Here is a 23698-nt window from a genome sequence, read left to right as displayed (position 1 = left end):
TTAGGGGTAGGGTTATGGTTAGGGTTAGGGTTTGGATCCCTTTATCACCTTGATGGTGGGGGGTGGCTTATCAGTGACCTGGTGACCAGGACATTCTAATAAAAAGCTAACCCTAACCCTAGGGATCCTAACCCTAGCTAATTCTATTAATAGTGTGTTTTCTAGTTGATTTTGATGATTGGCAGCTGTCACACACTTCTCAGCATGCGTTTCAAAAACGCAAACGTGGGAAAAAACGCATGTAAACGCGGGAAAACGCCGCGTTTCCCCCCGTTTTTTTGGCGCAAAAACGCATGCGTCTAATTAACGCAGCGTTTGCATGCGTTTACATGCGTTTTTTCACCACATGCGTTTTTTTTAAAAACGCTGCAGATCAAAACGCAAGTGTGAAACCAGCCTTACAATCAAAGTGTGGTGATCATAAAAATAATAAATGAGCTCACTTACTACATTTCCATGTGTAAATCAGTTGAAAGCTGTTTCCCATTTTTCTCCAATTAGAGCTGGGATATTGCTCTTTTCCAAACCCATGCCAAACTTATTTACTATAGTAAAACTGGGCAACATCTATGTATGTCGGATGATTTCTAATTTTTCTTTTCTGTGTTAAGTTTGGAATGAATGCTTTACTACTGGGAGCATGGTTCGGACATCTTAAGATTCTTCATATCCTTGTCAATGCTGGAGCCAAAATCACCTGTCAAAACAAGGTGAGTTTCAGTAAATTCGATAAGTGTCATGTGTTCATCACACGACAAGAAAATTGAAAGGGCTTGAAAAAGTACCTCTCGTTTCTCTGAGTCGTGAAGTGTTCATACATCTTCCTTTTGTATTATGGAGCCTTATTTCCAACTACAATTTTACACCCTACAATTAAACTAGTAGTTATTGGCTATAAGATACCCATGTGGACACTGGCTGTAAAAGACACTAGTATAGCCGCCGGCTGCGAAGGACGCCAGTACGGCCACCGGCTGCAAAGGACGCCAGTACGGCCACCGGCTGCAAAAGACGCCAGTACGGCCACTGTCTGCGAAGAACGACAGTACGGCCACCATCTGCGAAGAACGCTAGTACGGCCACCGTCTGCGAAGGACGCCAGTACGGCCACCGGCTGCAAAAGACGCCAGTACGGCCACCGTCTGCGAAGAACGACAGTACGGCCACCGTCTGCGAAGAACGACAGTACGGCCACCGTCTGCGAAGGACGCCAGTACGGCCACCGTCTGCGAAGGACGCCAGTACGGCCACCGTCTGCGAAGGACGCCAGTATGGCCACCGGCTGCAAAAGACGCCAGTACGGCCACTGTCTGCGAAGAACGACAGTACGGCCACCATCTGCGAAGAACGCTAGTACGGCCACCGTCTGCGAAGGACGCCAGTACGGCCACCGGCTGCAAAAGACGCCAGTACGGCCACCGTCTGCGAAGAACGACAGTACGGCCACCGTCTGCGAAGAACGACAGTACGGCCACCGTCTGCGAAGGACGCCAGTACGGCCACCGTCTGCGAAGGACGCCAGTACGGCCACCGTCTGCGAAGGACGCCAGTACGGCCACCGTCTGCGAAGGACGCCAGTACGGCCACCGTCTGCGAAGGACGCCAGTACGGCCACCGTCTGCGAAGGACGCCAGTACGGCCACCGTCTGCGAAGGACGCCAGTACGGCCACCGTCTGCGAAGGACGCCAGTACGGCCACCGCCTAGCTAGAGTAAAAAAGATTTGTATAGTACTTTGTTTAAAAGAATAAAGGTGAGAAATATGACCTTTACCATGGTTTCAATATAGATACTGTATAAGACAAAGAAAGGAGGAAGCAACATTGTGAAAAATCCCTTCTCGGGTGGGCGCAGAACTTCTATTGTTTGACTCAGATCCCGAAATAACCAAGCATAAAAAAGAGAAAGGGTTGTGATTTATTTAGCCAAGCCTAGCTGAGATAGGTATGCTACTTTTCAGCTCCTCCATGGAGCCATTATCAAGTGTATGCTTGCTATATAATACCTGCTGTGTTTCATATTTTTTCTGGCTAGTAAAATTTGAATTTCCTTGTAAATTACTAAAACTTTTTGACAGTGGAATGAATCTATTATTTTAAAGAGAAAATCTCATCAGAAATTGGCCTATTGTTTAAATCAGATTTTTGGTGTTTAAATGCATTTTTTTATATTACTACCTATATTAACAAAACTTGGTGCTTTTCCAGACACATACACCCTGATCTTTACAGAAGATTTTTCAGAAGTCTTATTATCCAAGGCAGTATTACAATTGCAGGTTACACCTCTATATGCAGCTGAAGTTTCTATTTTTCCATTTTTTTTGTGTTTTTTTTTTCTTTTTAATACAGATTGTGATATGAAAAATATCTGAATGCCATAGATTTTATATGTAAAAACAAACAACAACGTACTGTAAGTTGTTTTAGGATGGTCATGTACAGGAGATCAAAATACGAGTTTTCTAACCGTTTTTTAGGCGATGATGCAAGGCCATAAAGAGACAAAGATGTTTTGTACCTTTAAACACCATGATATTGTTTCCTACGCTCCAGATTACAGCCGAATTGTTTGGCTGACAATCGTCAGATGTCATGGCTATGGCCAGCATTAAACTTGCATTGTCCTACATAACATGTTCTCATTGTCATATACTGTACTAATCATTGTATGTGTTGAATTTCCAGAATGGCCTAAACTTGCTCCAATGCGCAGCCCAAAGAGGTCACATCAAAATCATGGAGTTTATTATGGAGGATCTGGAGGACATCAAGCTAGATAAGACTGATAAGGTAAGTAGGATAGCCTGGCTTGTTAGTTAATATTACGACTATTACATCAACCATGAATGAAGTGTCGATGGTCTGTCTGGAGACATCTAGAGACATGGTAGAGACATAGTATTCTCTATGAGAAAGCTGGCAACTGACACGAAGGCCGGCAGCTTATCTTGGGAGGAAACCATGTGATTGGCAGTTTGAAATCAGACATGTGTGATTGACATCTATCCTGATTATTAGTCGGCCAGTGCCCCCATACATATCAACCGTTGGCTGAACCCATCGTTGTCAGCGGGTTCAGCTGGCATCAGTTTAATGTGTTTGGGGGTCACTGATGGCTCAATGTCCCAAACTGCTGAATGATTATAGTATTCTTGGCCAAGAGTTGTTGTTATAGTGGCTGTCCGTGTAGGTCGCTAACGTCTTTATCAGTTTAGAATCCGGACCGACCAGTTGTGAAAGTTTGAAGGGCCATTACGCCGGTGTTTTTTTCACCTACAAGTAATTTATTGGGAATGTGATTGTTTTCAAAGCACAAATTGTATTATGAGAAGAATCATCAGCCGGTACTGACGGGCGAGCTGCGGTATAACACACCCCGGCCTCTGAGCAGAGAGATTCATTTACAAAGCTCTTGCACAGGACACATCACCTCACATTACATCTCACAGTACACTAGTCATTATTCAACAGAAAGAAACTCAAATGGCTAAAGAGGTTGTTCACGAACTACTAGGCAATGCATGCTTTATCATTTCAGGGCCCCATGCAAAGTAAAAAAAAAATCTATGCTTCCACGGCAGCATTGTTCCTGCAATGTCGGCTCTGCTATTCCCGACGGGTCACATGACCTTGTTATGTTACTTGACTGCTGCAGCTGATCAGAAGAATGGGTTGTTTTTATTTTAAATGGGGGTTTGAAGTGATTAAGCCGGGGTTGTCCAGTAGTAGAAAATGTATAAGGAAGTTAACACTTATCTGTTGGATATCTGATAATTGTTCGTTGAAGGTTTCAGACCACAGGGATCCCCACCAATCACCAGAACTGTATACTTCACAGTCTATGGTGCTGAAAATACAGGTGCTCATTGCAGTGTGCCCATCAAAAAGCATTTTTTAAGCATGAGTCAGTGTGCCTTCCTATATTTTATCTCTTTTTAGCTGGCCCCATTTCACTTGTCTATTCTCTGAGTGGGATAATAGATCCAACCTTCAGAGAATCATAGAGGCACATGTTCTATGCAGCACAGAGCATTTCAGGAGATGCCTTCGTTAAAGGGCCACTGTCACCCCCTCCAGCCGTTATAAACTAAAAGAGCCACCTTGTGCAGCAGTAATGCTGTATTCTAACAAGGTGGCTCTTTTAGTTTTAGGTTCAAGTATACCCAAAATAAAGCGATTTGATACTTAGCCACAATTCCTGTCTCTAGCCAGGGAGGCGGGTCCTCACTCCCCAGCTCGAAACGCTACTCTGCCGTCACTCCAATCTTCATGGTCTTTCGGCGCCGCCCCCTCAGCGCTGTTTACGTTTTAAAACCGGCGCCTGCGCTGTGTAGTACTGTGCTGCGCAGGCACAGTAAGCTCTGGCCGTCTGACGTCCCAGCCAGGCTTGCAGACTGCGCCTGCACAGCACAGTAGTACACAGCGCAGGCGCCGGTTTTGAAGCGTAAACAGCGCTGAGGGGGCGGCGCCGAAAGACCATGAAGATTGGAGTGACGGCAGAGGAGCGTTTCGAGCTGGGGAGTGAAGACCCGCCTCCCTGGCTAGAGACAGGAATTGTGGCTAAGTATCAAATCGCTTTATTTTGGGTATACTTGAACCTAAAACTAAAAGAGCCACCTTGTTAGAATGCAGCATTACTGCTGCACAAGGTGGCTCTTTTAGTTTATAACGGCTGGAGGGGGGTGACTGGCCCTTTAAGCAATGTAAAGGAAGGATTGTGTGTGAAGAGGGCAGCATAGTAGTAGAATCAGCAAGCCATGAACAGTAAAGTCATGTTCCAGTTATGGCCTCCACACTTTTAATTAAAGCTAAACAAACCCACCAATATCGATCGGATTAGCCCACAGAATTAAGCCCTTGCCCATGTCTTCCTATTGGAAACACATGAAGCTCTGTAAAGCCGAACGGTCATTTATATGGGGGCGGTAGGTGGGGTAGAGATAGGATGACGTTTGTCAGCCAGCCATCCAAGGTGCATGGACACTTTTAGGCCTCGTTCAGGTATTCATGAGTCGCATACATTACATTTATTTATCTTATAGCTCCATTAATTCCATAGCGCTTTACAGACATCATCACTGTTCCCATTGGAGCTCACAATCTACATTCCCTATCAGTATGTCTTTGGAGTGTGGGAGGAAACCGGAGAACCCAGAGGAAACCCACGCAAACACGGGGAGAACATACAAACTCCTTGCAGATGTGGTACTTGGTGTGATATGATCCCAGGACCCCGGTGGTGCAAGAACTCAGTGTTAACCACTGAGCCACTATGCTACCCATAAATGCATGTTATATTTGTCTTTTTCACGGACAGAGCACATACCAATTACTGTCTATTACTGTTCACATGTTTAGAGGTTTTTTTTTTGTGGACCATTTGCCAAAAAAGTCAGAGACGTGTACGTTTTTGATCTGCGTCTCTGTTGAAAATTAGCCATACAAGTCTATGGGTTTGTGAAAATTGCATACAGCACATGGATGATATCAGTGTCAGTGTGCAGTCCATATGCTGTCCGTGATTAACAATGTAGTGATTAGGATAAGCTTTCACATTTATTTATTTTTTTTCCAACAGTGAAAATCACTGATGGTCAAAACTTACACTGATGAAACTCTGAGCCAAATTACTGACGAACGACGGTCTGTGTTTTAAAGTACGAGAAAAATCACTTTCAGAAATGAATAATTTATTTAATATGCACAAAATCAATCAGATAACATATGTACACTGGAAAAATAATATGCGACACAGATTACTGACGTTTCGACCCCTCCCTCGTCTTACTCATAGGTTGCTGAATCCAGGTGTAGTATGGGAGCAGAACTCAAGAAAAGGGAAGGGATGTCCCTGTAGTATCCAGGGGCTAATAATCCCAGAAATTCAGTTGTGATGGTATATGGTGCCTATTGTGGCTGTGGACATTATGTGCAGCGTGATTCAGCGGCGCACAGCAAGGCGTGGGAGAGGTGCAAGGGTGTTAGCAGGGAGGCCACAGAAAAGGATGTTGCAGTAGTCGAGGTGGGAGATGATGAGGGCATGCACAAGCATTTTAGTAGATTGACGGTTGAGGAAAGGACGGATTCTGGAGATATTTTTGAGCTGGAGGCGACAGTAGGTGAAAAGAGCTTGAATGTGCAGTTTGAAGGACAGGGCAGAGTCGAGGGTTACTCCGAGGCAGTGGACTTCCGGTACGGGGGAAAGCGTGATGTCGTTAATTGTGATAGATCAGGTAAGGAAGGTCTATGAGATGGAGGAAAGATGATGAGTTCAGATTTGTCCACATTGAGTTTAAGGAAGCGAGAGGAGAAGAAGGAGGATATGGCTGATAAACACTCCGTGATTTTGGACAGCAGAGAGGTGACGTCTGGGCCAGAGAGGTAGATCTGAGTGTCATCAGCATAAAGTTGGTACTGGAATCCATGGGACTTTGAGTTGTCCCATGCCAAGTGTATAGATTGAGAAGAGTAAGGGTCCTAGAACAGAGTCTTAGGGGACTCCAACAGAGAGAGGGAGGGATGAGGAGGTAGTGTGGGAATGAGAGAAACTGAATGTGCGTTTGGAAAGGTATGAGGAGATCCAGGATAGGGCAAGGTCTTTTGATGCCAAAGGAGGAACTGATGGGGCGGAAACCAGATTGTAGATTGTCAAAGAGCAAGTTGGATGAGAGGTGGAAGGAAAGTTCAGCGTGGACGTGCTGCTCTAGGAATTTGGAAGTGAATGGGAGCAGCGATATTGGGCGATAGCTGGACATAGCAGTTGGATCGAGGGTTGGCTTTTTAAGGATAGGCGTGATTGTGGCCTGTTTGAAAGCAGAAGGGAAGGTGCCAGAAGTTAGTGATAGGTTATAGGTTGAAGAGGTGGGCTAGGGATGGGATAAGAGTGGCGGTGAGGTTGGGGAGGAGGTATGATGGGGTCAAGCGTACAGGTGGTAAGGTGCGATTTGGAGAGGAGACAATTAAGCTCCCCTTCAGTGATGTTGGATAGGGAGGTTATGGGGTTTGGGCATTGGTCTGGTATACAAAGGGGCTGTGGTGGTCGAACAATGAATATTTGCCTTGTTTGGTCGATCTTATTTTTAAAGTGTGTGGCAAAGTCCTCAGCAGAGATGAGGGAGGTTGGAGGGGGCAGTGGGGGGCGGAGGAGGGAGTTAAAGGTTTTAAATAATGGTTTGGGGTTGTAGGATAGGGAAGATACGAGGGTTGTGAAGTAGGCCTGTATGCATAGGTGAGAGCAGATTTGAAATCGAGTGTTACCTGTTTGAATGCAGTGAAGTCGTCTTGCGAACGTGTTTTCTTCCAACGCTGCTCTGCAACCCTGGACACTTTCCGGAGCTTTTTAGTGGTGTTATTGTGCCAGGGTTGTCTATTGATACGTCGCACTCTGCCATGAACGAGTGGGGCAACCGTGTCAATAGCTGATGCAAGAGTGGCATTGTAGAAAGCAGTGGCACTGTCTGTGTCGTGGAGTGAGGACATGGATGCCAGAAGTAGGATAGAGTCAGAGTGTGTGGGTGTCTAGGTGTGCAAGGTTTCTGCGGGGGTGCGCATGTTGCTGGACATGGGTGACCGATGAGGAGAACAGGGATGAGAAAGTGATCAGATGGTGGTCGGATAGAGGGAGAGGGGAGGTGGTGAAGTTAGATAGAGAGCAGAGACTGGTGAAGACCAGGTCTAATGTATGTCCGTCTGTGTGGGTGGCTGCGGAGGACCACTGAGTAAGTCCAAAAGATGAAGTAAGGGACAGAAGTTTGGAGGCTGTTGACTAAAGGGTATCAGTGGGGATGTTGAAGTCACCCATGATGATGGTGGGAATGTCAGCAGAGAGAAAGTGAAGAAGCCCGGTGGAGAATTGGTCAATAAAGGCAGTGGTCGGTATATGATGGCCATTTGGAGGTTGTAGGGAGAATACATGCGGACAGAGTGGACCTCAAAAGAGAGGAGGATAAGGGAGGGTAGAGTTGGGATTGGGATAAAGGTGCAGTTAGAAGAAAGAAGACCCACTCCTCTACCATGTCTGTTGCCGAGGCGAGGGGTGTAGGTGAAGTGGAGGCCACATTAGCACAGCGCAGCAGGGGAGGCAGTGTCAGAGGGTGCTAGCCGTTTCTGTGAGGCCGAGGAAGGCAAGCTTGTGAGAGAGAAAAAGGTCATGAATCACATGAAGCTTAGTTAGTTTTTTATGTTACTTTTTTATCTTGCAGTTAGTGCTCAGGTAGTTATATAATAACCGTAGATAGATGTTTTCACCCAGACCACTGTCTGAAATATGATTGGAGAGATATGAGTTTGCCTCTCTCACTTCTATAAATGCTGTGTGACTTTTCAAACTTTTGCATGAAATGTTTGCAATGTTTCCTTATAAATTCTGAAATTCAGTGCACCAAAATTGCACTGTTCAAGGAAGGAGTAAATGACCGTGAAATCTAAATGGACAAAAGTGTGACAGTTAATAGCTCTGCGTATGCTTCTGTGATGGTAAACTACACAAACCTCGCTGTGGAATGTGGAGTCAGTAATGATTGATGTATGTATGCCGTTTATATGGTTAATGCTACGTAGACACTGAGAGGTACTCGAAACTAAGAACACTTGTTCATGATAATTGTTCGAGGTTCCAGTCACACTGCCTGATGCACAGCGTTAAATGACTGCTGTCCAGGAACGTTCTGTCAAGCTCTGGTCCGGAGAGCCAATGGTCAGTCTGAGCACTGCTTTGCGATCCTTGTCGTAGTTATATGACCATCTGACTTTTCCCTTATATTCGCCTCCTGTGCTGGTACCGTTCCAATGTGGTCGGTGTCTGCTCTTTTGGGAATCGTGATTCCTGTGGCCAGTGAGCAGCCGCTTCGCTCTCCCCGCCTTATATAATTGTAATTATTTTACTGGGAGCAAACGTGTGGATTGAGAAAAGGTTGTCCACGTAATGGATCCTGCTTGTCTGATTTCGGACTGGCACTCCTTTTGTTGTCCCTGAGATAAGCCACTGCCAAAGATGTCTAGCAGCGGCTCTCTCCTAGAGAACACAGGATATCTCAGCATAGTGATGGCTATTGTGTATGGGAGAGCTGGGTAGATTGCTGCCAAACAAACCACTGTTCTGATAGGCTTTCCTGCACAATGTCTGCTACATTTCTCCCTTGTTTTCGTCATTTGAAATAACAGTGCTGTCACGGTTTTACTGCGACAGAGAGGAGCCAGAAGATCGCAGCATCTCATTTCTCCTACTCCTGCACTGATTAGAAGCACTTCACCTTCATATTGCATAATGCTGGTTTCTTTTAGCAGTGCAGGGGTTAATCTGCTCAGTTATGAGCTCCTAGAAGCCTTCCTGCATTAAGGCTCTCAGCTGTTCACTGTTATCCACTCCCATCTCCTATGTAATCTGGGCCTTGGCAAGCACTCATTGTCAGAGCTAGCTTTTGCTGCATGGCTTGAGGTTGTTAATTGGTGGTTGTTAATTGAGAAAGCGTTTGGTGGATTTTTCTGTGACTGCTGCTAGGTTTTGGGTGTGTGCTAATTCCCCTTCTTCTCCTACTTCGATTTTATCCCATCCTCCACTCCCCAGTGTATACCTCTGTTGTTTGTGTGAGTATATTTGTATTATTGGTATTTTCCTTCATCCCTTGTTAGTCTGGTTGGTGTATTACAGTACACTACTACTCCCCGCTTCTTTGGGTGCGGGAAGGGTACAGACTGAGGGTGTATTTAGCAGCTAAGGCAAGGTACATACCCTTGGTGTCTTCATCATCAGAAGTAATCCGTGGAACAGTGTTAGAAACAGGGAAGGAGCCACTGGACCATGCGTCACCCGACAACAGAGTCGTGACAAGTGCCTCATGCACTAGAATTGCAAAATAGAGACGACTATACCATGTATCTGTAGGATTTGAAAATTAGCAATCTGTCAGGATATATAGAGAACTTTTCTGTTATGAAAATGTGTCCATGTAGTTATCTATAATCAACTGTTGAAGGTAAAATCATCCAATATTGTTACAGATGTAATGGTAAAATGGGAACAGTGGGACCAAGACATCTCGTGAGAGGGAATGTGTCACCCTCATATTGATGATTGAAGCATGGATTCATCATAATTGTAAAGGGAAAAATAGCCACCACTCTAAACACTCCACATGACCCTTGTTGAGTTACGACCCTCTGCTGTGAACAGATGATTGAAGTGGGTTATCCGATGGAGAGCAGACACAAAGTCTGTACAAGACTGTCTGGGAGGTGACACTTATTTTTCCTGGGTAGAAAAGGCATCGTATCTTCAAAAGAACTACAAGTAGACTCTTTTGAGCTGCATTTTAGTTATGAATATTAGTTACAAGAGACATATTTTCAGCAACTTGGCCCCAAGACGAACAAAATGCATGTATTGGCATTGCAGTGTAGCTTGCTGATCAGCCCCAAGGTAATATATGCTATGTTTCCTATTTATTGAACGCTAAAATCAAAATGAGAAATATAGCATCAATATCCTGCCTGGGACCCCCAGTGGGGCAGTATCCTGAAGGTTGAAGATCTGTTCATTTTTGGGGGCCTGAGCTGCATCTCATTGACCAACCCCATCTGAGTTCAGGTCTAGTACTTTTCTTTTGGTGTCCCCTTTTATTGTATATATTGTACCGAGTCCACAATCAGAGCAACAAAAGCAATACTGCTGCAGCACCTGTGTTGGAGCACCTGACCGTGTCAGTAACGCTTTCTGCATCCGTGCCCAGGCTCTCGAGTGCCAATCCAAATGAAAAAACTAGTCAAATAGTCCGTGCAAAGAAGGAAAAAGGGTGGCACTCGCCATCCCATAAAATTCACTTTATTGAAGTACCTTGAAACATTCGGGGCAGGGGAGTCCCATGTGGAATACAATGGACGACGGCCGTTTCGCTCATCTGCGCTTCTATGGGTCCCGTAGAAGCGCAGATGCACGAAACGGCCATCATCCATTGTATTCCACATGGGACTCCCCTGCCCTGGATGTTTCAAGCTATTTCAATAAAGTGAATTTTATGGGCTGGTGAGTGCCACTCTTTTTCCTTCTTTGCACGGTATATATTGTACGGTTTTGTCCACTTTTGTAATCATTTTTGCATATTTTTACAAACACTACCTACTTTTCCGATTAAATCTATACAATTTAATAGCTTAGTTCCTCTTGCTCTATAAACCACATACCTGAAGCCTCATGAGGCCGTATGTTGCGAGAATCTGGTGTCCAGTCGGCCTGTCTGAACTTCTGTGTAGCACTTGGGGGTTCAAAGTGCTTATCACGCATCTATATAAGTTCCTTGAGGGGTCTAGGTTCTAAAATGGTGTCACTTGTGGGGAGGTTCCACTGTTTAGTACATCAGGGGCTCTTCAAATGCGACACTGTGTCCTCTCAATTCCAGCCAATTTTGCGTTCAAAAAGTCAAACGGCGCTCCTTCCCTTCCGAGCTCTACCGTGTGCCCAAACAGTGATTTTCTCCCACGTATGGGGTATCGGCATGCTCAGGAGAAATTGAGGGTCCCATTCTCTCCTGTTACCCTTTTGAAAATAAAAAAATTGGGGCTAAAAGATAATTTTTGTGACTAAAAAGTTAAATGTTAATTTTTTTCCTTCCACATTGCTTCAGTTCCTGTGAAGCATGTGAAGGGCTAATAGGTCTTTTGAATGTGGTTTTGAGCACCTTGAGGGACACCTTCTGGGGTATTTTCTGTCATTTCGATCCCTCAAAGTGACTTCAAATATGATGTGGTCCCTAAAAATTTTTTTAGTTTTGTAAATTTTATTGTAAAAATCAGAAATTGCCGGTCAACTTTTAACCCTTATAACTTCATTAAAAAAAATTATGTTTACAAAATTGTGCTGACGTAAAGTAGACATGTGGGGAATGTTTATTAACTGTTTTATGTTACATAATTCTGATTTAAGAGCATGAAAATTCAAAGTTTAAAATTTTCCCCAGATTTCTGATTTATTTCACAAATGAATGCAAGTCATATGGAAGAAATGTTACCACTATGATGAAGTGCAATATGTCTCGAGAAAACAATCTCAGAATCATTAGGATCTGTTGAAGCGTTCCAGAGTTATAACCACATAAAGTGACAGTGGTTAGAATGGTAAAAATTGGCCTGTCAGGAAGACGAAAACCGTCTTCGGGGTAAAGGGGTTCAAAGGCGTTTTCCCACAAACAAAAGTTAATTTGAATCAATTGATTTTGGAATAATTTCCACAATTGGACATGTATAAATAAAATGTTCCTGTGCTGAGATAATCTTATAAATGTGTCCCTGCTGTGTACTGTGTAATGGATGTGCCTGACCGTGCAGGAACATGGTCTGATCATACCACAGCTCCTGGGCAGGGGAGGAAGCCAAATAGTATACAGACAGCACAGTATAGGATTACAGCTGATTCTTTTTGTGAGGTAAAACATTTTCCTGCCTGTGTTTAAACAATGTTTTACGTCAAAGAAAGAATATTTTCTGCCAATGGACAACGGCATTAATGCTGGCAAATGGCAGGCTGCTAGAACTGTTGACAAACCTTGTACTCATGTGTAGAATAGTAGAACATGTGGGCTCTGGGAAATGTAGGTCACACGTAACAAGGACATTTAGTTGTTCGTATTCTTCCTTTTACTTTTCTTAAAGTGGATCACCAAATTTCACAATACAAAGTGAATACATTGTTAAAGCGATTTCTTGAATCTAATACCCATTGGTGTATTTGCTTTGAAAGTTCATTCCAAACTGGAACAATGTTTTTGAAGCCGGTTAAAAATCATGGTCCCCAGTGAATGTGTGTCTAGCTTGTTCATCAGGGTGGTTGCCCGCCAGTTTAAAGAATCTGATAGGTGGGAACAAATGTTACTAGGAACACGTCTGACCTAATTATCTCCCAATTGTTTAAATCCAGTGTTAGTTGCAGGCCTGGAGGTCACAAAGTATTTACTCCATGAAACCATTGTAGGCTAGAAGCAGAAATGTCTTAAGGCAAAAGCATTGTCTTCTAAGAGCTCATTCAGATGTCAGTATTTTCCATGTATGAGAAAAAGTGACCGATTTATTTGGATCAGAGTGTGGTCTGAGTGTTATCAGTTTTTTCTGTAAGTGGGAAAAAAAGGTGTCTCCTCCTTCTCCTTTCTGACAGTCCGTGAAATTTGGACCCCATTCTGTCATCCAAGTGCAGTTTTTTTTTTTTTTCCAGACCCATAGGGTTGCATTGTATTGCAGATTTTTCATCCGACAATAAGATCAAAATCGGACATGTCACAATCGAACTTTTGTTATCACGGACAGCAATTGTACGAGAAAAGCTGACATGAGAACAAGCCCGATTAGAGAGTGTAGGCAAGATTACACTCCGTGTGGGAGGAATGTCCTCATAAGTCCAGTTCTCTGCCATGATGTCTCACACAGAGAGCCAACAGGTCCATATTACATGAGGCACTCCACGTGCCAGGGTATGGCGCCTCTGTAGGCCACGAAGCAGTAAATGAAGGCTTTTAGATGGGCGGTAACAGCTCTCTGGGCTCAATTTCACACACTTGTTTGCCTACATTTTTTGTAATTTTCTATATATATTTTCTTAACATTTGTAAGGTTTTTGAAGAAAAAATTGCCATACTTGGAACATGCTGCTTTTTAATATGAATGCCATTGCCCCCCAAAATTCCATAAATCAAAACAATCTGTATCTTATCTTTACAATGTATTACTACAGACACTTCTTCCTTCTCTTCTAGCTGGGAAGGACGGCATTTCACCTGGCTGCTGAGCATGGGAAGATGGAGGTGGTGGAATTCCTCATAGGGTCTGGCTGTCAGCATAGCCTAAAGGACAAGGTATCCAAACAATGAATCAGACAGGTTTATCGCAATTCTAAGACAACGGATTATTCTTTTTATTATGATATGAAGATAGTATTTGCATTAATCATAATGCAGCAAAAAAAGATCTTCAGTAGAAATGATTTGCTGCAAAGCAGAATAAAGGGATTGCAGTATGAAGTGAGAAAAAACACTACAAAAAATGGTGGCACACCTAATAAATAGATATCGATTTTATTACATGTACATGTGACAAAGCAAACTCCCACATACAGGTAACAAAACCAAAACCACACAAAATCCACTCACATATAAGTGATGTGAGCTGGAACTGTGGTCTCAGCCCCCTAGACCTGGCGTAACCCACAATGTACAGAAAATGGCCGCAGTCTCTAAGTATGTGACAATCTCCTAAAGCCGGCATATGGAGGGAGTCTGGTTAGTGGATAAATCGGGGGAGCCATGGTCGTCTATGTTACTAGGGGGGCTTTGAGACCGTCATTTCAGCTCACATCACCTATATGTGGTGGATATTTTGACGTCTTAAAGGGAATCTGTCACAAGGTCTTTGTCACATAATCTAGGAGCTGCATGATGTAGGGGAAGATACCTAGATTCCAGTAATGCGTCACTTACTGAGGTGGTGGTTGTAGTTTTGATTATCTAGAAAAAAAAGCTGTGATTTTATCACTAGAAGACTAGTAAACCCACTACTATGTAGTCCTCCATATCCATGAGCTCTGTGTAACCCTGCCGCCACTACTGATTGGCAGCTTTCTCTCTATGCACAGTGTACACAGAAAGCTGCCAATCAGTAGTGTGGGTGGGGTTATACAGAGATCAGCATTCAGAGAACTGCTGGATTTGCAGCAGATAAAATAGTGATTTTTATCGAAACTACAGCAAGCAGCCCAGTAAGTGATACGTCACTGGAGTCAGGGTCTCTGTCTCTACATCATGCTGCTCTCAGATGGGGTGACAACTGGCAACCAACTTGTGACAGATTCCATTTCATATTCCTGTTATCTAATAAAATCTATATAATTTTATTTATCAGGTGAGCACACCATTTTTGTACTGCCTTTTTTCCTCAATACCAGTTTTGTACTTTTCTCTACACAATCTGTTGTTTCTTACAAGGAAGTTTGGACGCATTTATGTGTGTAACTAGATATTGCACGTTGTTTCTTACAAGGAAGTCTGGACTCACTTATGCGTGTAACTAGGTATTTCTTTTTACGGGTAGAAATCTGGGAAGAAAGCATGAACTTAAGAGGAAACGGAGTCTTGCTTCTGCACGGATGGAGTGCTGCGGAAGTGTCAGACCTTTACCTCTACCTCATTAATGGCCATGATGTACCACACTGATGCATCTCTTAGTCCCCCCTATTTTGCTTCCACAACATAGGCACTTTGAATGTATGGAATTTAAAATATACACTACTAGCAAAAATGTAAAAATGTATTTTTTTTTCCTTTTGATATTAGTAGATTGTTCTAATGTTATAAGCAACGTGCAACCTGCAACTTTTTCCAGTGTGTTCTGTTATGTGCACAGGGGTCTAAGGGGTTATTGTTATTATATAGAGTGCCAAGTTGACATAAGAAGTCTTATAGGCCATGCAATGTGACCCTGGGAATTTTAAGTTTGAAAATCACCTCTTCAGTGAGAACAGGAACTCTAGTGCCACCTGTTTTAAGTAGCCCAACCAGAAAGTGCATTTGCAGACATGGGTTTTGGAGTTTTTGCCCCTCATCAATGCAAAGCAGGAATGTTGGTTTGATGGGTGAGAGCCCTCTGATCGGTGGTCTAAGGGGTAATGTTTCTCTCACGGCAAAACCAGTTGTCCTGCGTTGCACAGTGTCTGCAACTGGAGTTTCTGGTCTGACTGCTGTAGAAGAAATGAAGGGTGGCACTGACCATGTTCTATAGTAAAAGTCCTTTTACACAGCAAATTTTGGGGTCCATTTTTTCCTGTTACCCTTTGGCAATAAAAAAAATCTGGGGCTGAAGCAAAATTTTTGTGAAAAAAAGTAAAATGTTCATTTTTTTTTAATTCCTCGTTGTATTGATTCTTGTGAAGCACCTGTAGGGTTAATAAATGTCTTCATTGTGGTTTTGAGCACATTGAGGGGTGCAGTTTTTAGGATGGTACCCGAAAGTCACTTCAAATGCAAGGTGGTCCCTAAAAAATGGTTTTCTAAATTATATTGGAAAAATGATAAATTGGTGATCAACTTTTAACCCTTCTAAGTTCCTAACAAAAGAAATATCTTTCAAAAGTGATGCAGATGTAAAGTATACATATGGAAAATATTATTTATTAACTATTTTGTGTGACATATCTCTCTGGTTTAAGGGCACAAGGATTAAAAGTTTGAAAATGCTAAATTTTTGCCAAATTTCAGATATTTTCACAAATAAACACAAGTCATATCGAATAAATTTTACCAATATCATGAAGTACAATATGTCACGAAAATGTATTCTCAGAATCAGTGGGATCTGTTGAAGCGTTCCAGAGTTATAACCTCATAAAGGGATAGTGGTCAGAATTGTAAAATTTGGCCTGGTTATCAAGGTGAAAAGTGGCTTGGGGGGGGGGGTGAAGGGGTTAAAGGGAGCCTATCAGAAACTGTTTCACATCCCCCTTTTCCCAAACCATTAATATGATTATGGAGCTCTAAAAAAGTTCACACAGTCGATCCCAAAGCTTTGTTCTAGCAGTGAGAAATGGTGTTTTGAAGTCCAGTCTGGAAGTGCATTGGGGAATGACAATGCACTTACAGCGCCTTAGCCTTCTCTGGATTACTAAACTAGCAGCACCTCTCCTGGCTGATTGACAGGTCGTTTGCTCTGGTACACTGGCCACTGACCTGTCAAATAGCTATGGTAGGGTGGTGCCAGCTGGGAATATAGCAACCGCTAGGAGCTGTAAGTGCATCGTCACACCCCATTACACTTCCAGACTGAAGTTCAAAAGGCAACTGGAAAGCGCACAAATGGATCGATGGTCTTATCTTTTAAAGGTCTACACAATCATAGTAATGGTTTGGAAGGCGGTTAAAGTTTCTGACTGGTTCCCTTTAAAAGGTCGATATTGGATTGCTACTTCCAGTAGGTGGCACAAGAGTTAATGTCCTCTTTCCTTTTGCAGAGGCGATTTGCATCTTATGTGCACAGACACAGTACTGTACTTAGCCTTACATGTGAGACTGATGTCTGCGCAGCCCTAACACTACTCCAGCTTCCACTGTCACTACGATAATAACGCCTCGGTGACTGATGGATTCTGATGCCTCCATAGCTATAACATATTGCAGGCTTATTTAGTGACGTCCACATTAATGTGGCAGACCAGCATAACTGGACTGTAATGGTTCCCAGCTTGGATCACCATAGGACTCTATGTCAAGTGTGAATAAAATAACTGCAGGTTTGGGAACTGTGGCCGTAATATGGATGTGGCCTTTGTTATATTTTCACATTGTTAGATCACCCTCAGTAACATTTCTGTATTGCAGGAGGACAACACAGCTCTGCACTTGGCAGCAAAGAATGGCCATGTGGAAGTTTTACAGAAAATTGTTGAAATCGGAGTGGAGCTCAATGAGAAAAACCAGGTGGGTGGAGAGCGCTCTACAGAAGTAGAGTTTTATAGGCTGAAGAAGCATGTTGCATATCTCTATACAATCTCTATAGAAAGTCTTAGGGCACCCTCACATTTTCCAGGAATTTCTGCAACTAAAAATCTTTTTTGTTCATGTGAATGGTGCTGTATCTGCATGCATTTTCACAAACCCTATTCAGATGAATGGAACAGTTACAGAAACGTTGGGCAAGGGGGACTATGTCCTTAATGGCTGTCATGCAGACTAGCCCATGTGAAGTATACACACACACAGTAAACATGCAAGTCAGAAGTGTAAGGGTGCTTTTACTCTGCGGTCTTTGCCATGTTCAGTGGTCCCGTCAGGGCATATGTCAGAACCCCCCACAAAAAGGGGTTCGGACTTATGCGCCGATGGGGCCATTGACTGTAATGGTACAGATGGAGTCACCATTTGCTCTGTCATTCATCATTTTTGGGCATATACGCCTATTAAGGCGTTCATCCAGACATAGACTGCTTCTGGGTGTCCACCTGCATTAGACGTATACTCCTGAAAATGATGCACGTCAGAGCACATGGTGACTCCTTCTGCATGCATCATTATAGTCAATAGCCCCATCGGTTCATACACCCTAATCCCGTTTTGTGGGGGGTTCTGACGTAATCCCTGATGTGGGGAAGAACGCAGTGTGAACGTGCCCTTACATTATCTCCTCAGGAATAATGTTACCTAGTCTGATACAGAAATGCATTAGTGTATGGATGCAGAGATACACGATAAGTCTGATTGCACAGTTCCAGTAGTGACTTCCTGCTGTAGGGTTGCTATCCTTTAGATGCGTTGCATGCCTTATTCAAGCGTTCCTATGAGTTGTGATGGGCCAACCCAAGCTTCATAATTTGATGTTTTGTATTGATGAACAGGAAGGACTGACCGCCTTACATCTTGCTACAGAAGGGGGGAACTTTGACTGTGTCCGGATTCTCTTGGAAGCTGGATGTGACGTCAATATGCAAACAGAGGTACAGCTTTCCTTCAGTGAAATAATGCATAACAAAGCTTTTACAAATACATCTATTGTTTTCTTTTTGTTTAATAAAATAGGGTTTTAATAAAATAGAAGTCTGTTCATTACTAATAAGTAGTGATGAGCGCTCGTTACTCGAGTTTGCCTAGGGTGCTCGGGTATGCAACGAGTATCGCAGAGGCTCGGGTGACATGTTCATGTTCCTGCAGCTGTATGTTTTGCGGCTGTTAGACAGCCTGACATACATGGGCAATCCCCGCTTGTTTTGTGGCGGTCTTACAGCCGTGAAACATAGAGCGTGAACACGTCACTTGAGCCCCCGCGATACTAAGTGCAAACCCGAACACCCCAGGCAAACTCCAGTACCAGGCAGTTGCGCTCATCACTACTAATAAGGCCTTGTTCAATGCATTTTCAGTCCGCATGTAAAAACATCACAGCACTCACTAGACTAAATCCTTTTGCCCAACTCTAATAATGAATAATTGCTATAGACTGCACTTACAGTCTGCAACTACTACTTCCGTGAAGTGGCCAAAAACCACAGCACTACTTTAAAATGATCTCTGCAGCCGGAAATTTCTCACGGTACTCTCACTGTGTTTCCGGCTGGCGTGGTGAGCGGTCACGTTACTGATGTCACTGCTCACCACACATCCGGATGTAGCAAAGTTGGGGATCATCGTGGCACCTCTCCATTATGGAATTACGGCAGATTGATTACTAGAACTTTGATTTCTATGGGAACAAAAGGTTAAAAGGTGGTCAGAGAGTGTTTTTTTTTTTTTTCTTTTTTAAATTAAAGGACTTTTCTCTGTTTTTGTCTTTATTATTTTTTGACTACAGGGTCAGTAATGGTGGTGTCTTACTAACCCCTGGGCTTGATGTCAGCAGACATAAAACAGGTGACATCAACCCCAAAACTATTACCCCACTTGCCAACGCATTAGGGCAAGTGAAAAAAGCCGAGTCCAGGCACCAAAATCTAATGGATGCAACATTTCTGGGGTGGCTGTGGGCTCTTGTTGTTAGCCTGGGACTGTGCAAGTGTGCAGGACATGTTGTGGATTGTGGTGCTGGCAAATAACGGACATGTCTGCGTGCTTTGCACATGGACACAGACATGTGTGCAGACCCATAGATTTGAATGGGTTTCTCTGTTTTTTTTTTTTTTTTTTTTAATTTTATATGTTTAAAACAAATATTTTTTTTAAATGTTAGGCTCAGGAGTTGAAAATTGACAAATACAATTAAATTACAGATATTTCTATCAGAAGCATGCCCTAACTGTGGGTGGCTTTTCAATATAAAATGCCACTGTAATTGTGTATATTAATGCATTGCAAGCAAATTTTCCTGTATATTTTTCACCATTAAAAGTGTTGATTTAGTATGGATTGTATGAAAGAATCACCGCTAGACCTTGCAGATCTATGAATTCATGTTTTACTGACTACCAGGAATGGTCAATTACCGGAGTTATATTCTGTCCACTCTGCTCTTATCATATAGACTAATCTATCCCTTGTTTCTTGTTCTGATGACCTCCTGTATAATCGCCATCCCTCTTATTCTCCATCTTTTGAGTTGCCTATTATAAATTAGATTACCGTAATACAATCCTTCCTTATTGGTTCACAGAAGGGAATGAACGCTCTTCATTATGCTGCTTTCCACGGACTTGAAGACATAGCCAGGATCCTGATTGACGCAGGAGCTAACATTAATGCAGTGAACAATGTAAGATGCCGTGTTCCTCAGATGTCATGTTGTCGTTGCAAATTAATCTCTTATCACTTTGGCAACTCGATATTATAAAAAGACGATTTTAAGGGGATTGTCTCAACATTAACAACACAACATAGCTATTACCATTATATGGACCACAATGTCATATATCAGAATGCAAAGGTTAGATCACTTTTCACCATTTTATCCACTAATAGCTGATATTCTTTTTCTAGCAAAAGTCAACCGCGCTTCATGTATCCGTCCTACAGAACTTTCTCTCCATGGTAAAGCTTTTCATTGACTGCGAGTGCGACCTGGATATTGCAGATCATGTAAGCGACACAGAAGTTATTTATGCTGTGAATGACTACGACATCTAGGAGGGGCCGCATTGTTATAGTGCTTCTATTATATTTAATGAAATTACATTCACTCTTACAAAATAAGGGGAAACAAATCAAGTTGTGCCCCTATACCCAAGTAGGCACCTGGCACATTGTGAAATGCCAGCCTGCACATAACACTCATGGGCACCTACATGTGTCTTTTCTTCAAAATGTAATGCTTTGTGAAATGCATAAAATTGTGGCTAAAGGTTCAGACAAAGGATAGCGCCAGACTTACAACACGTCAAAAACGGGCACTAAGAGTTCATAAATGCTATTTATGCATATGTCTACCTGCAGACATACTACCCTATGTATACCCTGTATACTACAATTCTCCATGATACAAATGCTGGTAAATGTTCAACTCAAAGAGTGGTCTGTGTATAGGCCGGAGGTCATTATGTATGTCACTGATCTGCCCACGCCTTTAAAGGTGCTGTCCACTACTAGGACAACACCTTCTTAAATCTCCGAGTACCCAGAGTAAAATAAATGGAGGAAACATGAGAAGTTCAGTTTTGAAGAGATTCAGTTTCTGATGGAGGGAGGACATGGCATTAGAGACAGCGGTCAGACCATCCCAAGTATTTTGTATTCAGGTGGGAGTGATTATGTCACATGAACACTGCGAGATCTAGCGTCGACCTCACTTGAACAGTGTTGGTGGGGGGAGGTGAGTATAATATTTTTTTACCACTATTTGGCTGAACTTGCCTCTGGTGGGCACTGGATGTGAGCAAATTGAGCGTAGCTACTAAGGACCGCTCTATTCAGTGTGTAGCGGCCGCTGCCAGCTACTGCAGAACAACTTCTATTGTTGTTGAGCTGTTTTCCGCTGATCGGTGAGTATATCTGACCCCAACCAACCTCATATTGATCACCGATCCAACAGATGGGTCATCAGTGACTTCTCTATAGACTGGGCAACCCCTTTGAACTTTTTGCAAACCCTTATATACCTTGTCCATGTGTGCCACACCCAAACTAATACTGCATAGGAATTAGTCTGAAATTTTTCCGTGTCCACATTATTTCTGGTGGATAGGACAATTGGAAGATTGTCTTTATAACTGTCTTTATTATATTATTGTTGTCTAGAAAATGTTTTCTGTCTCTCCAGAGGCTGCAAACTCCTCTCCACATAGCAGCAGAACATGGGCGTCAGGAGATGGCAGAGATGATCCTCATTGCAGGAGTGAATCTGAAGTTACAAGACAAGGTACAATGCTGATCCTTAGTTTTACGTGAAGATGGACTATAAATAGATGCCACCATATAACAATTGTTCTTTACTTTCCAGCAAGGAAAGACCTCCCTTGATGTAGCTGCACGAGGGAATCACATCAACTTGGCAGACATGATTATCAAGGCAGATCGATTTTACAAATGGGAGAAGGTACCACTAGAATGTGTCCCATGTCCCTGTCATAGTGCCAGAGCAGTCTACATTCCCTTATCTCTTGTAGGCGCAGCTTGATTTCTCTGCTTGTGTTCTCTCTAACAGGACAATTTGAATAGTGATTCAGATTCCTGGGTGGCCAGACACTTGACCTTCAGGCAGGACCACCGTCTTGAGACTCAGCATATCCGCTCTGTTATCTGGAGACTTGCAACGAAATACCTAAAACCAAATGAGTGGAAAAAGCTGGCCCAGTACTGGAAATTCACAGATGCTCACATCCGGGCAATAGACCAGCAGTGGACAGGTACAATCCCTGCTACTTAGAAAATGCCAATATACACACTACTATGTAAGGTATCCTTAAAATAAGATTAAAAGAAATGAGATTCATATTGATGTCCTATCCTCATAAGTCATCCGTACATGATCTGCGCTGGTACAAATACCCAGCACCTCCACAGATGAGCAGTTCTTGGCTCTGTTGACAGCCAGATGTAGACATTAAAAGGCGTTGCACTCCATTCATTGTGTAGTGGCTGCTGCCGGCTAGATCAGCTCCTCGTAGTCAGAGTCACTAAAAGCCACACATGCACAATGTAGTTCCTGTATACATGAATTGTCATGTGTAAGGCTGGTTTCACACTTTCGTTTTGATCTGCAGCGTTTTTAAAAAAAACGCATGTGGTGAAAAAACGCATGTAAATGCGGTAAAACGCTGCGTTTTTTTGACGCATGCGTTTTTGCATTGGGTAAAAAAAAACCGCGGCGTTTTGACATGCTGAGAAGTGTGTGACAGCTGCCAATCATCAAAATCAACTAGAAAACCCACTATAAATAGAAATAGCTAGGGTTAGGGTTAGGTATAGGGTTAGGATCCCTAGGGTTAGGGTTAGGGGTAGGGTTTGGATCCCTAGGGTTAGGGTTAGGGGTAGCTTTTTATTAGAAGAATGTCCTGGTCACCAGGTCACTGATAAGCCACCCCCCACCATCAAGGTGATAAAGGGATCCAAACCCAAACCCTAACCCTAACCCTGACAAGCCACCCCCCACCATCAAGGTGATAAAGGGATCCAAACCCTACCCCTAACCCTGACAAGCCACCCCCCACCATCAAGGTGATAAAGGGATCCAAACCCTAACCCTACCCCTAACCCTGACAAGCCACCCCCCACCATCAAGGTGATAAAGGGATCCAAACCCTAACCCTGACAAGCCACCCCCCACCATCAAGGTGATAAAGGGATCCAAACCCTAACCCTACCCCTAACCCTGACAAGCCACCCCCCACCATCAAGGTGATAAAGGGATCCAAACCCTAACCCTGACAAGCCACCCCCCACCATCAAGGTGATAAAGGGATCCAAACCCTAACCCTAACCCTGACAAGCCACCCCCCACCATCAAGGTGATAAAGGGATCCAAACCCTAACACTATAACAGTCAATACTCTACGAGTTTATATTTTTAGTACTCTATAGCAATACCGTATATCTTAGGGTGTCCACATTGAACAAAGCTTTTTATTAGAAGAATGTCCTGGTCACCAGGTCAACATAATAGCCAATTCCTATGGATCCCTAGGGTTAGGGGTAGGGGTAGGGTTAGGGTTTGGATCCCTTTATCACCTTGATGGTGGGGGGTGGCTTGTTAGGGTTAGGGTTAGGGTTTGGATCCCTTTATCACCTTGATGGTGGGGGGTGGCTTGTTAGGGTT

General features: G+C 43.3%; 1 protein-coding gene across 1 annotated transcript in view; it reads left to right on the top strand.

Moving 5' to 3' along the window:
- ANKDD1A (ankyrin repeat and death domain containing 1A) overlaps positions 1–23698 on the top strand; it is a 43609-nt gene that overhangs the window by 17238 nt on the left and 2673 nt on the right. Inside the window, exons 4-13 of the mRNA XM_077263335.1 lie at positions 612–710; positions 2687–2791; positions 13738–13836; positions 17347–17445; positions 18360–18458; positions 20105–20203; positions 20428–20526; positions 21704–21802; positions 21884–21979; positions 22088–22289. Of these exons, the coding sequence (XP_077119450.1) occupies positions 612–710; positions 2687–2791; positions 13738–13836; positions 17347–17445; positions 18360–18458; positions 20105–20203; positions 20428–20526; positions 21704–21802; positions 21884–21979; positions 22088–22289 (1096 nt within the window). The remainder of the gene's footprint in view (positions 1–611; positions 711–2686; positions 2792–13737; positions 13837–17346; positions 17446–18359; positions 18459–20104; positions 20204–20427; positions 20527–21703; positions 21803–21883; positions 21980–22087; positions 22290–23698) is intronic.

The sequence above is a fragment of the Ranitomeya variabilis genome, chromosome 5 (assembly GCF_051348905.1).
Source record: "Ranitomeya variabilis isolate aRanVar5 chromosome 5, aRanVar5.hap1, whole genome shotgun sequence".
NCBI lineage: Eukaryota > Metazoa > Chordata > Amphibia > Anura > Dendrobatidae > Ranitomeya > Ranitomeya variabilis.
Note: the sequence above shows the minus strand (reverse complement) of the source record. Positions and strands in the feature narration are given on the sequence as shown.